This window comes from Rhinolophus sinicus, chromosome 8 (assembly GCF_057876585.1).
Source record: "Rhinolophus sinicus isolate RSI-liver-muscle chromosome 8, RSI-T2T, whole genome shotgun sequence".
Classification (NCBI taxonomy): Eukaryota; Metazoa; Chordata; class Mammalia; order Chiroptera; family Rhinolophidae; genus Rhinolophus; species Rhinolophus sinicus.
In genome coordinates this window covers 77,278,729-77,292,767 of record NC_142508.1, presented here as the reverse complement: position 1 = coordinate 77,292,767, position 14,039 = coordinate 77,278,729, and the positions used below count along the sequence as shown (strand labels likewise).

The 14,039-nt window shown below is 39.0% G+C and overlaps 1 protein-coding gene across 7 annotated transcripts in view; it reads left to right on the top strand.

Moving 5' to 3' along the window:
- CYLD (CYLD lysine 63 deubiquitinase) overlaps positions 1–14,039 on the top strand; it is a 50,352-nt gene that overhangs the window by 21,307 nt on the left and 15,006 nt on the right. For all 7 annotated transcript variants that reach the window (XM_088800352.1, XM_019732335.3, XM_074314897.2 and 4 more), the window contains 6 exons: positions 3,345–3,443; positions 5,036–5,152; positions 8,036–8,415; positions 9,316–9,481; positions 10,372–10,513; positions 12,219–12,341. In XM_088800352.1, coding sequence (XP_088656478.1) covers positions 3,345–3,443; positions 5,036–5,152; positions 8,036–8,415; positions 9,316–9,481; positions 10,372–10,513; positions 12,219–12,341 — 1,027 coding nt within the window. The remainder of the gene's footprint in view (positions 1–3,344; positions 3,444–5,035; positions 5,153–8,035; positions 8,416–9,315; positions 9,482–10,371; positions 10,514–12,218; positions 12,342–14,039) is intronic.

The following is a 14,039-nucleotide window of genomic DNA, read 5'->3' as shown; positions in this document are numbered from 1 at the left end:
CTGACAGAGAAATTTTGGGACATCCTTGTCACAGTCTGAATTAGAATCCCAGAGACCATTGTAGGGCCTTCCTTGCATGAAGTAGGTAATATTTTTTGACTGAATGAATGCACTTATCAGCCAATGAACTAATAATGCATACTGAGCTTGTTTTAGACCCAAACCCCCAGTTTTGTCTACATGTACTTCTGCTTCTGATTGTATACGTGTATAGTTGATTTGGGGACATATGACAGACTTTACATTTGTCCCTGTCAAACTTTTATGTCATTAGAGCTAGCCAGTCTTCCAACATGGTCAGATCATTTTGGGTACTAATTCGGTCCTTTTATGTATTGCCTTTCCCTCTCAACGTCATGTCATCTGTAGATTTTTTGCCATCAATATACTCATCTGAATATTTAAGTAAGATATATTTGCTCATATTCATATAAAATATTCATAAGATCTTCAAAAAACACAGTGACTACCTGGAAGTAGAGTTGCTGGGTCCCAGGGTGTGTGTGTGCATTTTATATTCTGATAGATGGTGCTAAACGCCCTTCCGCGGAGATGCTTGGAAGCCTGAGTCAGCCTGAACGTCTGTATAAGCAGGACTCCTGCTCCGAGGAGACAGTGAGAGCCCAGGGGAAGCACTAGATCTCAGGATGCAACTCTGAGCTTATCTCATGGGACCTTCCTGCGTTTCTTGAACAGTATTTCATATAAAATTGTCTAAAATAGAAGGAAAGTATTTATTTGGATCAGTAATTCTGCCTTGTGGAGATTTTGAGATAGTTGCTATGTACAGTGTGTTTGGTATTGGGTTTTCTAATACCTCGTTCTACCCCAGTGAATGTGTATGTTCTTCAGTATATTTCTCTGTGGCTGTTAAGTTCTCATTTGGGTTTGAATTATGCTCTTGTGGCTGACGATGTTAAGCAGTGTAACAGTTAAGCGGTTTTTCTTAATCTAATGGGTCGTTCAAGTTCACAGGCATTTCTTGTGGTTCTATTGTTATTGTTCATCAGTTTATTGTTATTTCCAACCCAAGATTTTCCAAGGGATTTTTCTTTATCTGATTAACTCAACTAGAATGGTGGAGGAACTGCTGATTTTATCATTTGAATGCACTCCTGTCATGTATATGTGATGTATACTTTTGGTCTGGTTTCTTTTCTCAACACAGTGTCCACGTTGTGTGTTTCAGTAGTTTATTCTTTTTATTGTTATGCAGGACTCCATTGTACGAACAGACCACAATTTGTTTATCCCCCCCCCCGTAGAATGGGTCGTTCCAGTTTTTAGTTATTATGCATGAGGCTGCTGTGAACATTTTTACACCTGCCATTTGGTGGAAATACATGCTAGCTCTTTTAACATCTCTTACTCAGCATTGTTTCAATCCCACAAAATTGTCTACTGAATTTATTCCTTACCTTGTTTACTCCCCTATACTTTTTTCCTGAGATGGTAATCTCTTAAAATTCACTTCAAGTAGAAGGCTTTGATTTTGGATCATGAACATAGTTGTGACAAAAAACAAGAAGAAATATTTTGTGTGTAATCGCTGGAGGTCAAGCTAGACGTGCCTTTGACCCTTTACCTACATAGAATCCTGTAGGAGTGTCCTATCCTCTTAATGGTTGTTGGACCCCGACTCAGACAGAGTCTGCAGAAGATGACCACGTCCCCATCTCCAGTGCCCTCCGTGCTCCTCGTCTTTGGAGCCCAGAACAGTAGCACCGGCTCAGCTGTCACCGCCGGCCCATCCGTCTGGCCCTCTTGTCCGTCCAGGCTGCCTTAGCGAAGACCATTTGCTGCCTATTATAATCACCGCTAACTCTGTCATGGATGTAGTTTACGGTATACACGTGAATACCTTTTTTAAATGGACTTACGTGCAGTTAATAGTGGGAATTAGTTTTCTTTAGTCAATTTATATGCTGTTATTTGGAACTTTTGCCAGTGACTAAGAAGTGTTACCTTCCACAGTAGCTCTCATATGGGGTAGTTGGAGATATTTGAATGAAAAAGGCTTTTTCCTTGTATTTAAAATGTAAAAAATTTCCTGTTTTTTTCTTTCGGTTCTCAAAAATCCACTGTGGGTGATAACATTTTGGTTGATGCACACCTTTATCAAGTAGGGCTCCAAAGTGTCACGTGGGACTCCACAGATATGTTGTTGAACTTCTCAAGAGAAAAACTTCCCAGATGGACTTCTCTGCATTTGCTTGATCAATATTTGGCAGTATTTGGCATTATCGTATGAAACTGACTAGCCTTTAAGGTTTAGAGTAGTCTTTGTATCAACAAGTTTGCAGAATTTATTACACCTCTATTTCAAAAAAGTTCTGAGTGTTTTCTTCAGAAATATTACTGATATTTATCTCTGGTTCTGTGTAACATTAATCAATGTATAGTTCTCCGTGGCTTTCCTGTTTATATGTATATGTATATGTGTTTGTATACACATTTGTGTTATTAACATTAATATGTTTTTAAAAGCTGATACATATTCTTAACCAGACTTTTTCTAAACAGTGTTCCGTGAATTACATTAATCTGAGATGCTGAGTAAGCTGGTACAAAACATGCTATCAAATAAGTGATTATGTCCCTCCTGGAGAGGTTTGCAGTGCACATTAGCATATGAGGTTCTGGTGTTAGGCAGTAAAGAAGTCTGTTTCTTTGTTTATCTCAGCGTCTTCTAGAAATGTTTGCATGTGGAACACTTCAGAACACATAGGGTGTTCCGGGGATACTGATTTGGGAAATCCTGCAAAAAACTGAGTAAGGTTTTCTTGGTAGTGTTCTAACACATCAAATAAAATTGACTAAAAGTGATTAAATTTTCAAGAAGTTAAAGCGTTTGGCTGAATTGTATTTGGGGGGTGTTATCTTGTAGAGATTACATTTTGAAGTAGAGCATCTATTTCGATACTTTTGATGGCCTTTAAGAATTTGTAAAACTTGTGAAAATGCTGCTTTTTTGTTTGAAAGAGGTTTTTTTTTTTAAAGAAAGTCCTTTTTTTTTTTTTAATTGGGGAATATTGGGGGACAGTGTGCTTCTCCAGGGCCCATCAGATCCAAGTCAAGTCATTGTCCTTAAATCTAGTTGTGGAGGGTGCAGCTCAGCTCCAAGTCCAGTCGCCGTTTTCAATCTTAGTTGAGGGGGTACAGCCCACCATCTCATGCAGGAATTGATCCGGCAACCTTGTTGAGAGTTCACGCTCTAACCAACTGAGCCATCCGGCTGCCCTGAAAGAGATTTTTGTTGTTGCTCTTATTATCATTATTAGCTCAATTGTTTTTCTTCCATAAGCATTTACTTTTATTTTCAAAGAACATGTTTACTGTTTCAGATAGCGTGACACAGGAAAGGAGGCCTCCCAAACTTGCCTTTATGTCAAGAGGTGTTGGGGACAAAGGTTCATCCAGTCACAATAAACCAAAGGTTACAGGTATGGATTCATTAGAATATAGTTCTTAGTTATAACATGTAGCTGATTTACCATAGCATGGAAAAAAGGTTAAAAGGTATTATGCCTTAATGTACATGTAGATTTTCTTCTTTCAAACATTTTTAGTAGTTTGCTAAATTTTTTTTTACAGATGGTGTTGGTTAAGCCAAGAGTTCCCAACTTTTTCTAGTTGATGAAAAGTTTCCAGTGAGCACCTGTGTCTTTTGCTGGTCCCTATCTGCTAGAACTCCCTGCTCATAACATTTGTACATTGTATAGAGTTGCAACTGTATAAAATAATCACATACAGATAATGTTACATAAGATAAAGTATACTAGAGATGAATTATGTGGATTTTGCTAACTAGATGTGGTACAAATTAAATTCCAAGTTGCTAAGCAAAAATTTTTGTCTCTCCTCCAGAAACCTCCCCCAAAATAGTTATGGAGTTCTAGCTCATTTTTGTTTGTTAGCTTCACATATTTCATAGATTTATAGGGTGGTATTATAGTTACATAAACTAAACAGCTCATTTAGAAAGTTGTAAGAATTTTTGTTAACTTCAGTTATCTTAGACGGGTTAGAAGAGTATTTTTTCCTCAATTATCTAGTGAACATAACAATTTTGGCTCATTTAAAAGTAAACTGTACTTTAAGAAATATTTTCTGTGACATTGGACCCTAGGAGACTTAGAATTACATAGAATATATTGGGGTAATAGTTAATTTTTATGTTAACCTGTAAATTTAGATACAATAGCTCAAACATGCTACTTTTACTTAAATATAAATAGCTGAAAGATTTTCTTAAGACGTGTTACTTACACTATAGCGGATATTAGTTATATGTATAAAGTATAGAGCTATCTGCTTTAAATTGAAAGAAGAATCAGACTGTGTGGGTTCTGGAGACCCCACTGTTCTCGTCTGTCACGTGTCCTCTTAGTACTGAGGCAGGGTAATGTCTTGACATGTCTGTGACTCAGCGACACTAACTGTTTCTTACATTTAATAAATCTAGCGTATGAGAAATAATACTGCTTCACTTTCTCAAAGACATGAAGAAGTTAAGCAAGGAATTTGATGATCAACAATTCCATAATGTTTAAACTTTACATTTTTGAAATTTAATTTGTTCATTGATTTGTGTCCATTTGAAAATTGCCTCCTTCTAAGAGCAGCTGTTTTAAAATAATAGGTTAAATTTGTGAACCAACAGCTTCATCAAATGAAATTGGGGAATGGTGATTTAGACATTTGGAAATAAGCCATGGTACATGAAATGATTTTTTTAAAGCAGTTTACTTAAAAAAAAACCAAAAGAACCCCCCCAAAGAACAGCAAGCTTTCCTTTTAACCAACTCCTGTTCCCCTCCTCTGTTGACTCTTGGGCAGAAGAATCTTTTTGACGTTGCCAAAATGGTTACCAAATTTTTAAAAGCTGAAGACACTAATGAAATACATTGTGTTTGTGTACATGTACTGGTTGTGTGAATAGTTGTTAATACCATATGCATATTAATTTCTCTTAAGGAAAATCTTTCACACCATATTGACTTTATTTTTAAAAGGAACCTCTCTTGTTCCATAGGATCTACCTCAGACCCTGGAAATAGAAACAGATCTGAAATATTTTATACCTTAAATGGGTCTTCTGTTGACTCACAACCACAATCCAAATCAAAAAATGCGTGGTACATTGACGAAGGTAACCTATAATTTTAGTGTTCTCTATAATGATCCTTTCCTTTGAACCCATCAGAGAAAAATGGCCTTTTCATCATGATGTGTAGTTTGGGGAAACAGAATTATTAGACCATTCTTTGTTACTATTGCTGAACTGAAATACTGTACACAGTTTACTGCTCTGCTAATATTAAAAAACGTGTAGAAAACGCATTAGCAACTTGTTCTCTTCCCTTAGCTGATCTGTTGAGGGTAGAAGATCTCGAGACTCAATTAAGTCATGTAAAGACTTTTCTGTCTGGTATTTACCTCTTTATAACACTCCCTTTTTTAAAAACTCTACCTTGCCTTGGTTCTGGGACATCGTTTTCTTCTGGTTTATTCTTTTCTTTGTTCATCTGTTCAACAACTATTTTTTTGAATGCTCACGACGTGCGGGACATTCTTCTGGGCGTTGAGGTTACAACGGGGAGGAAAAATAGGCATCGTCCTTGCCCTCTCTGAGTTTATGATCAAGTTGTTAAAACAGACATTGATCAAACCACCAGAGAAACAGATGTAGAATTGCAACCGTGCTGAGTGCAAGAAGGCCCATGATGCTGTGGGAGTGTATGAAGGGATGGTTTTACTTACGGGGCTCGGGGGTGTTTCTCTGGGAAGTGTCATGAGCTTAGATTTATCAGAGGAGTGGCAGATGAAGTGAAAGGGGACAGAAGAACCTTTTAGGCAGAGGGAATAACATATGTAAAGGTCTTGTGGAAAAATGGAACCTGGTGTTTGCTAAGGACTAAAAAGAGCCAGAGTAGCTAGAACAGAGAGAGAGGCATTTTCCCTTTTGAAAAGATCATTCTGGCTGCAGGGTGGACAGTGGATTGAAGCGGGGAGTGTGTGACTGCTGTTGGAGGGCTCAGTACCAGATCACAGCAGCTGGAACCTGATTTGTTGGGGAAGAGACACGGAGAAGTGGATGGCTGTGAGCTCTTTAGGAAGGACTTGACAGGACTCACAGAGTGAAAGTGAGAGCTGAGAAAGAAAGAGGTGTCAGTGATGACTCCTGGTTTCCTGGCTTGCCTACTTAGATGATTATGGAGGAAGGTGATGAGTGGCTTTTGAATATGTTCAGTTTGAAGGGCCTTTTAAACTTCCGAGAGGTGATTTGTCAAGTAAGTAGGCAGTTGGATACACAGGTCTGGAGCTTAGGAGAGAGGTAAGAGCTGGAGAAAGAAATTTGTGGGCTGCCTTCGCATATGTGGTGATTAAAATCCCGTGAATAATATCACCTGAGGAGAGAGTGGGGACGGAGGGTGTGGCTTAAAGCTGAGTCTTGAGGAAATTAAGGTCTGGGAGGAGGATAAATTTTCACAGTAAACAGAAAAAGTGACCAGATGGATGTGGGGAAAACCAGGACGCTGTTGGGTCAGTAAGCCAAGGAGCTAGTGGCCAGCAGTATGGATGGCCCCCGAGAGGCAGGTAAGAGGAAGACCACACACATACCCATGGATTTAGCCGGTGGAGGGCACTGATGGCCTTAGGTTTTTATGGAGTGAGGAAATGGAGACATGCGTCCAGTTGCCTAAAACAGATGTGTAGGCTTTATCCTGGACTTCCTCCATCTCTCATTAGTCACATCCAGATGTCACCCTGTCCTCTGGATTTCCTCATCTTCAGTGTCACTAGCATCTTTCCCCCTGCCTTAGTTCAGATTCTTTTCTTTGTTTGTTGCTGTCTGGGTTAATACAGTGCCCTTCTAACTAGTCCTAACGGGTGTAAATGGGACGTATGAAGTAATGAAATTTGTATGGAGTAAGGCCTTCATCCTTAAATTAGAAAATAGAAGTAATTTAGTTGTAAAAGAATGTTTCTGTAATTAATTTTACTTACACATTTAAAAAATCTATTCTCTACAACATTTGATTTATTCCTTTTTTTTTCTTTTTTTTTTACAATTGTTGAGTATTTTTTTGTGTTAGTGGCTATGGATTCAACCATGGAAATGACTAGCAAAATTCTTGTTCTTAGGGAGCTTATATTCTAGTTGGCATGACGGACAATAAATCTTTAGACAGGGCAATGAAGGAAATGAACAAGGTGAGAGCAACAGGTGGAAAGCCGGCTACCAGGGGTTTGGAAAAGACTCTGAGGAAATGGTATTTAGGTTTTGGTCTGGATGGTGCTAATGAACCTGCTAGAGAAGGAGCTTGGGAAGAGCACGCGAGGTAGTGAAAATAGCAAGGGCGAGGGCCTGAGGTGAGAACGGATATTCCAGGAACAGGAAGTAGGTCAGCGTGGCCGCAGCACAGTCAGCAAGGGAGAGGGGTGCACGAGGTGAGTGTGGGCAGGTAGGTAGGAGCGTGGTCGTCGGGACCTCGTGGGTCCTGGTAAGAAATTTGGTGTTTATTTTAAGAATGTTGGGAAGCCGTTGAAAGGTTTAGACGGGACTATTATAAGATCATTTAAGATCTTTCCATTTAAAAAGATCTCACTAGTCGTTGTATGGTGAATAGATTGGAGAGGGGCAAGAAGAGGGATTTAAAAATTTTAAGTAATTTCTTTGATCCATTTAGTTAGAAGCATTTTTCTTAAGTTTTTTGGTATCTTTTTGTACTGGTTTCTAACTTAATTGTATTATGGACAGAGTATTACCTATTCATACAGTACCAATCAATAATAGACATTTTTTTTTGTTTGCACAGTGAGGTGTCATTTACTGAGGCAGCAAACATTGGAGGTGGCGGGGAGAATCGGGGACACTGTTTTGAGGATATTAAGTTTGCGATGCTTATGAGAATTCCACCACAGAGGTCAGGTGGGCAGTGGGAGTAGATGTGTATATTAGTTTTTAAGGATGTAGGGCATATTTAATATTCTTGCATACATTTCTCTAATGAAGAATAATATTTTATAGTTGCTGAAGACCCAGCAAAATCGCTCACAGAGCTATCTCCAGATTTTGGACAAGCTTCACCTCCCCTGCAACCTCCTTCCATGAACTCGTTATCCAGTGAGAACCGGTTTCACTCCTTGCCGTTCAGTCTGACCAAGATGCCCAACACCAATGGGAGTATTGGCCACAGCCCGCTTTCTCTGTCAGTGCAGTCTGTGATGGGAGAGCTGAACAGCGCACCTGTCCAGGAGAGCCCTCCACTGGCCGGAACTTCCGGGAACTCACATGGTCTGGAGGTGGGCTCGCTGGCTGAAGTGAAGGAGAACCCCCCTTTCTATGGGGTGATCCGTTGGATCGGTCAACCCCCCGGACTCAATGAAGTACTAGCTGGACTGGAACTGGTAAATTGATTTGACTTAAAAGTTGCAATTCTTTTCTGAGCGTGGTTTTGCACAGATATTTTCCTCTATTGTATGCTTTTTGGTGAAATGTTATACTTGTCAAAAAAGCCATCAGTAGAGAAAAATTTTATCACCATGTTGCCTGACTTCCTTTGCCGCCCACTGAGCATCTGACCCACTTGTTCCAAAATGTTAGTTGGTCTGTGTCCAAGGAATGAAAATAGATTATTAGGTTAATATGTTTAGGCTCATTGTATTAGACAGAATACAGTAAGGAAAGCAAATCTGTTTATCAGCTTTTCTTTTTCTTCCTCAGTCTCCCTCCCCTACTCAGTTCTAATATTTATATCATTGCCTTTAAGATTAATCACTATTTTTAGAGATCCTTTTGGATCTTTGGTAGAGGGAACGATTTTCCCTTTGGAGATTAGGAAAGCATATTGTTTCACATTTCATAATCAGGAGAGGAGACTTTGATTTTGAGTACAGTTAGCTTTCATTTAAATATGTTTCTTGGTTTTTTATTTGTTTGCATGCTGGTGAATATAGTTTTTCGTTATGGGTTGTAAAAATAAATAGTCTCTCTCCCCCACTTCCCTCCAACGCCCAGTTTTAATACTTTTGGAAACGGGGCAGGAAAGTCAGTTAACCAGGGAAGGTTTAAGCATGTATTCTGAAAGGAAATACACAGAGGACTTCATGCTGATTTAAGGCATTTATTTCTTAAATCTTTAGCTGTAGACTGAAACACTGATTAGTCAACCCCATTTTCCAATGGAGTTCTGAGCACAGGTGTGATGAGGGATTTCAGCGAAAGGGTAGACTGGAACCAAACCGTAGTTCTTTGTATACTATCTTTGCAAGAAGCAGAATAACACATACGACCCATATCTTTATCAGGAAGACGAATGTGCAGGCTGTACAGACGGAACGTTCAGGGGTGTTCGCTATTTCACCTGCGCCCTGAAGAAGGCGCTGTTTGTCAAACTCAAGAGCTGCCGGCCCGACTCTCGGTTTGCGTCGCTGCAGCCCGTTTCCAATCAGATCGAACGCTGTAACTCCTTAGGTATTTATGTGCCTTTCATTGATTTATCTACCAGTCCAGAATGATTCTAGTTCTGATCTCATGCCATTTAGCAGTAGGTGGCAGTGACAGTGTTTAGATTTGTTTCTTGCCAATGTTCATCAAGCTTTAAATCCGTAAAAGATGTTACTTGGTGTACAAGTTACAGTTATCCTAAAAGACATTTAATAAAAGTGTTAGCCAGTGAACCTTTGAGACTTACAAAGTGAAAAATAGTGGGACTTATTTTTCTCTTCCTGTTAATTAGACATTTCATTTTCAACAGCACAGGAGGTAGTCTTTTCGGCACTGACTTTTCTCTCAGTGTATTGTTTAAGTACATCAATAGACCTATTTTATTAAGAAGCCAGCATTATTATAAGAAGTACTTTTGGATTGCTTGATGAAGGACAGATCACCTCATCATTTGTAATTGGTGGCAGTTTCCTGACGCCGTCCCCTTCCAGCTCGGGGTAATAGTGGCAGTCCCTTGAAGGTTAAACAGGTGTAAATGGGAGAACCATCCTCATAAAAAAACATTTTTCATTACATTTGAAATATTACTTTGGAATTTTTGTTTTCCACCTTGAAAATGAGATATCTTCAAACAAAAAATAAAATATTTGGGGAGCAAAATATTTTACTTGGCAGATGCTTTTTAGCATTACTTAGTAGTCTAACGTGGTTTTTAAATTATGAAAGCAGTGAGGTTAAAAATGAACAGTAGCATTTTTTACAAGCCAAGCTGAGTAACAATTAAACAAAACCTACCTTTAACTTAGCGTTGAGAAATAAATTTTGCATCAAAATACAAAAAATATTTTTAAGTGAAGAAGTATATGGGAACACATAATAGTTTAAAAGACTTACTATTTTCATTTTTATCTTTTCAGCCTTTGGAGGCTACTTAAGTGAAGTAGTAGAAGAAAATACTCCACCAAAAATGGAAAAAGAAGGTTTAGATATAATGATTGGAAAGAAGAAAGGTATCCAGGGTCATTACAATTCTTGTTACTTGGACTCGACCTTATTTTGGTAAGTTTAAAATTAATGTGAGAGGACTACAGTGCCGCGACCCCTATAGTAATCATGCTTATTAGTCCAGTTGGCCTAGCTTCTTAAACTTAATTTCTCTGAAAGAATGGGAGCTAGGAAAATTTTTATTTATGGCAGGGACATGTGTGTGTGGGAGGGGATAAGAAAGAAAGGGAGATTTGCATTTCATTATGTACTCCTTGGAAGCTAATGAATGTTGTCTCATGTGCCATATCCAAAAAATTAACATAAAACTGTAATGCAGTGAATGATGGCTAACAGGTGAATGCTAGTGTCACAAGTGGAGGGAATATTCCGTGGGCGTGTGGGCCATCACATGCCTGAAGACAGTAAGCAGTGTCTTTGGGCACCTGTCAAATAAGGTGACTTGTAAGAAGCCATTGGCTGCTGTTTATATTTGTTTTACTAGGTAGAGGCAGTCATAAAAAGACTTTATTTTGAACAATTATTTTCAGTAGAAGCACAGTTACTCTTGTATATGTAGTTTATTCCAAAATGGAATAACTTAACATGACAAGAAGTTTTACACTCTTAAGACTGAACCAAGTACATTGCCAGTTAAGTTGAGTGTAATCTGCCAGCTCTGTACAGCCATGGTGTAAGAATTTGGAAGTTAATGAGATGTTAAAAATGTAAAGATAGGGACAAGAATAAAAGTAACAGGCCATTTTTTTTGGCAGGATACTTTCACTCTCTCAGATATGTTGACAAAAGCAAGAATTGATATAATATTCTTTAGATGCCCCGATAAAAATCTATTCGCCAGATGTTTTTCTTTGATATCAGCAAGTTATCGCACTTAGTCAATCACAAGTGATTTTGGCATTTTAAAAAATGTGGGGGCCGGCCCGGTGGCTCAGGTGGTCGGAGCGCTGTGTTCCTAATGCCGAGGTCGCTGGTTCGATTCCCACATGGGCCAGTGAGCTGCACCCTCTACAGCTAAGATTGTGAGCAACAGCTCTCCCTGGAGCTGGGTTGCCTTGTGCTACTGGAGGTTGGTGTGAGCTGCCGTGGGCCGCCGCGTACTGCTGTGGGCTACTGTGTGCCGCCGTTGAGTGGCTGGCAGCCAGCAAGAGCTGCTGTGAGCTGTTGACCTACGACTGGCGACCAACTGCCTCAGCTGGGGGGTGAGGAGGGCACAAGGCTCAAAATACCAATACCTGCATGGGCCGGGGAGCTGAGAAACAACGGCTTGAATCAGAGTGGGGGCGGGAGGCAGAAGAAGGGGGGGAAAAAAAGAAATGTGGGTCTCTGCAAAAGGGCATGGGGAGAGCCAAGTATAGTATTTAGAGTGGGCTACACATTGGGTGTGTGTGTGCCTTGGGGGAGTTAGTTTCCAGACTTCCTCCCCTGATGTCCATTTGTTCGATTCAGGTTTGTAGGCGTTCTTCCAGCTTTTGCAAAGAAGTCCCAGTATACCGAGGCATGTTTTTACCCTTCCACCTGTCAATCTAGAGTTTGCCTTCCTGACATTAGTATTCTCCTTAACCTGGAAGGATCTCTAGGCCGTGGTGATCGAACCTGAGCGGGAGTCTTGGGAACCTGTGTTAACAAAAAACTCATTTGTATGTTATTTGTTCTCCAGACTTTGTGGGTTTTTTTCTCTTCACATTCTTTTTAGTATGTGTTTCACACAAAAAAATACACTTATAGCATGAGGCAAAATATTCTTTTTGTTTTGCAGCTTGTTTGCTTTTAGTTCTGTTCTGGACACTGTGCTGCTGAGACCCAAAGAAAAGAGTGATGTAGAATATTATAGTGAGACGCAAGAGCTACTGAGGACAGAGATTGTTAATCCTCTGAGAATGTAAGTGAAAGACGTGTCGTTATTTTTGCCTTTATGTGGTGTCCTAATTGCTGTTTTTTGTTTTGTTTTGTTTTTGTACAGTAAGTTATGCCCTGCTTTCATTTAATGAGAAATGGGCAAAAATAAGTTCTCTTGATGAAGTTTTAACAGCTTTTTTTTAACCTTTGGTCTATGTACTGCCTTATTTCATTAAGTCTGGCCAAGGTATATAGCATGGTGCATGCTGTGAGGTGAGTAAACCTTTTGGTAGACGATACTACCATTTAGCAATTGCAGCAGGTTTAGAAAAGCTGATACAATATAAAGTATTTCAGATTCCTATCTTCCGAACTAGTTTATTTCAACACTGTCCCTAACAGTAATCATGCTTATTAATCCAATTGGTATGGACTAGCTTCTTAAACTTCATTTCATATAAGAGAATAAGAGCAAAGGGAATTTTTATTTATAGAGTAGTTAGTATTTACTTTTGTATTAGAAAGAGAGGAGATGTATTTTATTAACACATTTTTTGCTTAAAGGAATAGATTTAGGCCTTGTTGCACCGCCATTAAAAATGTGATGTTTTTGGTCATTTCCTAGTTTGAGAATTATAAATATCCCTCTGTTTGACCACAGGAAACAATTCGTAATGATAGACGCACAAGTGATAGACATCTAGTACAGACTCCTGATAAGTTGCGGTAGGAATGTGTGACAGTGTCACATTATAAAATTTAAACTATGAAGAGTTAGGGCCGTAGCTCATACAACAAATCTGTTCATTCAGGAATATAGGGAGCAAATATATAATTTAAAGTCCATATTAAAATAAATTTAAATTTTGTGCCGTAGTTTTCCTATTTAACAATTAAAGCAAAAAAATAGTTTGATAGAAGACTTTGACCAAAAAGTGCAGAATACTAAAAGATAATGAGCATTCAGAATGAGCTACTGTGTAACACGACTAGTAAATTATAAGTGAATAAACGTCCCACATATATCTTTTGTTTCCCTAAATTCTGTAGTGATGAAAATGTCTGTAGTTTTTACTTCTTAAGGTAATTATGAGTCTTTATTTTTTATATCAGTTATTTTGTATGGTTTATATAAACGCACATTTTTAAATGGGACTGTTCCCCCCCCCCCCCATGTGATTAATACTAGAACAAGACAGATCCAATCCGAAACCACTTTCTTCTTTTCCTTCCAAAACACCGCAGTCCGTTAGTAAACATTCTTTGGATACTATTGTCCAACCAGTTAAGAGCCATGCTTAACCAGACTTTGTCACCCTGTCCACACATGCCCTGTGGGGACCAGAATTCCCTCTGTCTATAGCGCGTCTGTGCCTGTATCGTAGAATTGGTTTCATTTGGCATCGAAACCTTTACTTTCTCCATTTCAAGCTTCTCAGAGGCCGTGAGCCTGTTTTTTCACTGTTCATTTTTCTGTTCCCAGCGGCTGAAATGTTAGATTACTGTGTAAGTGGTACGTACTCAATAAATGTTGGCTGCAAAGAATTACAGTCAGTATAAAAATGGCTGTAAGATTAGCTAGTTCTGACTGGCTCTTGTTAAGCCTGTGGTGGCCTCCAGCGTCTCTTCTGAAGCCATTGCTAGAATAAGAATTATGTCACAGATTGACATTAAATGTATTGAAGGTACCCCATATTCAGACAATGATGAGAGAAGTGTCGTAATTATGATGATTGGTATG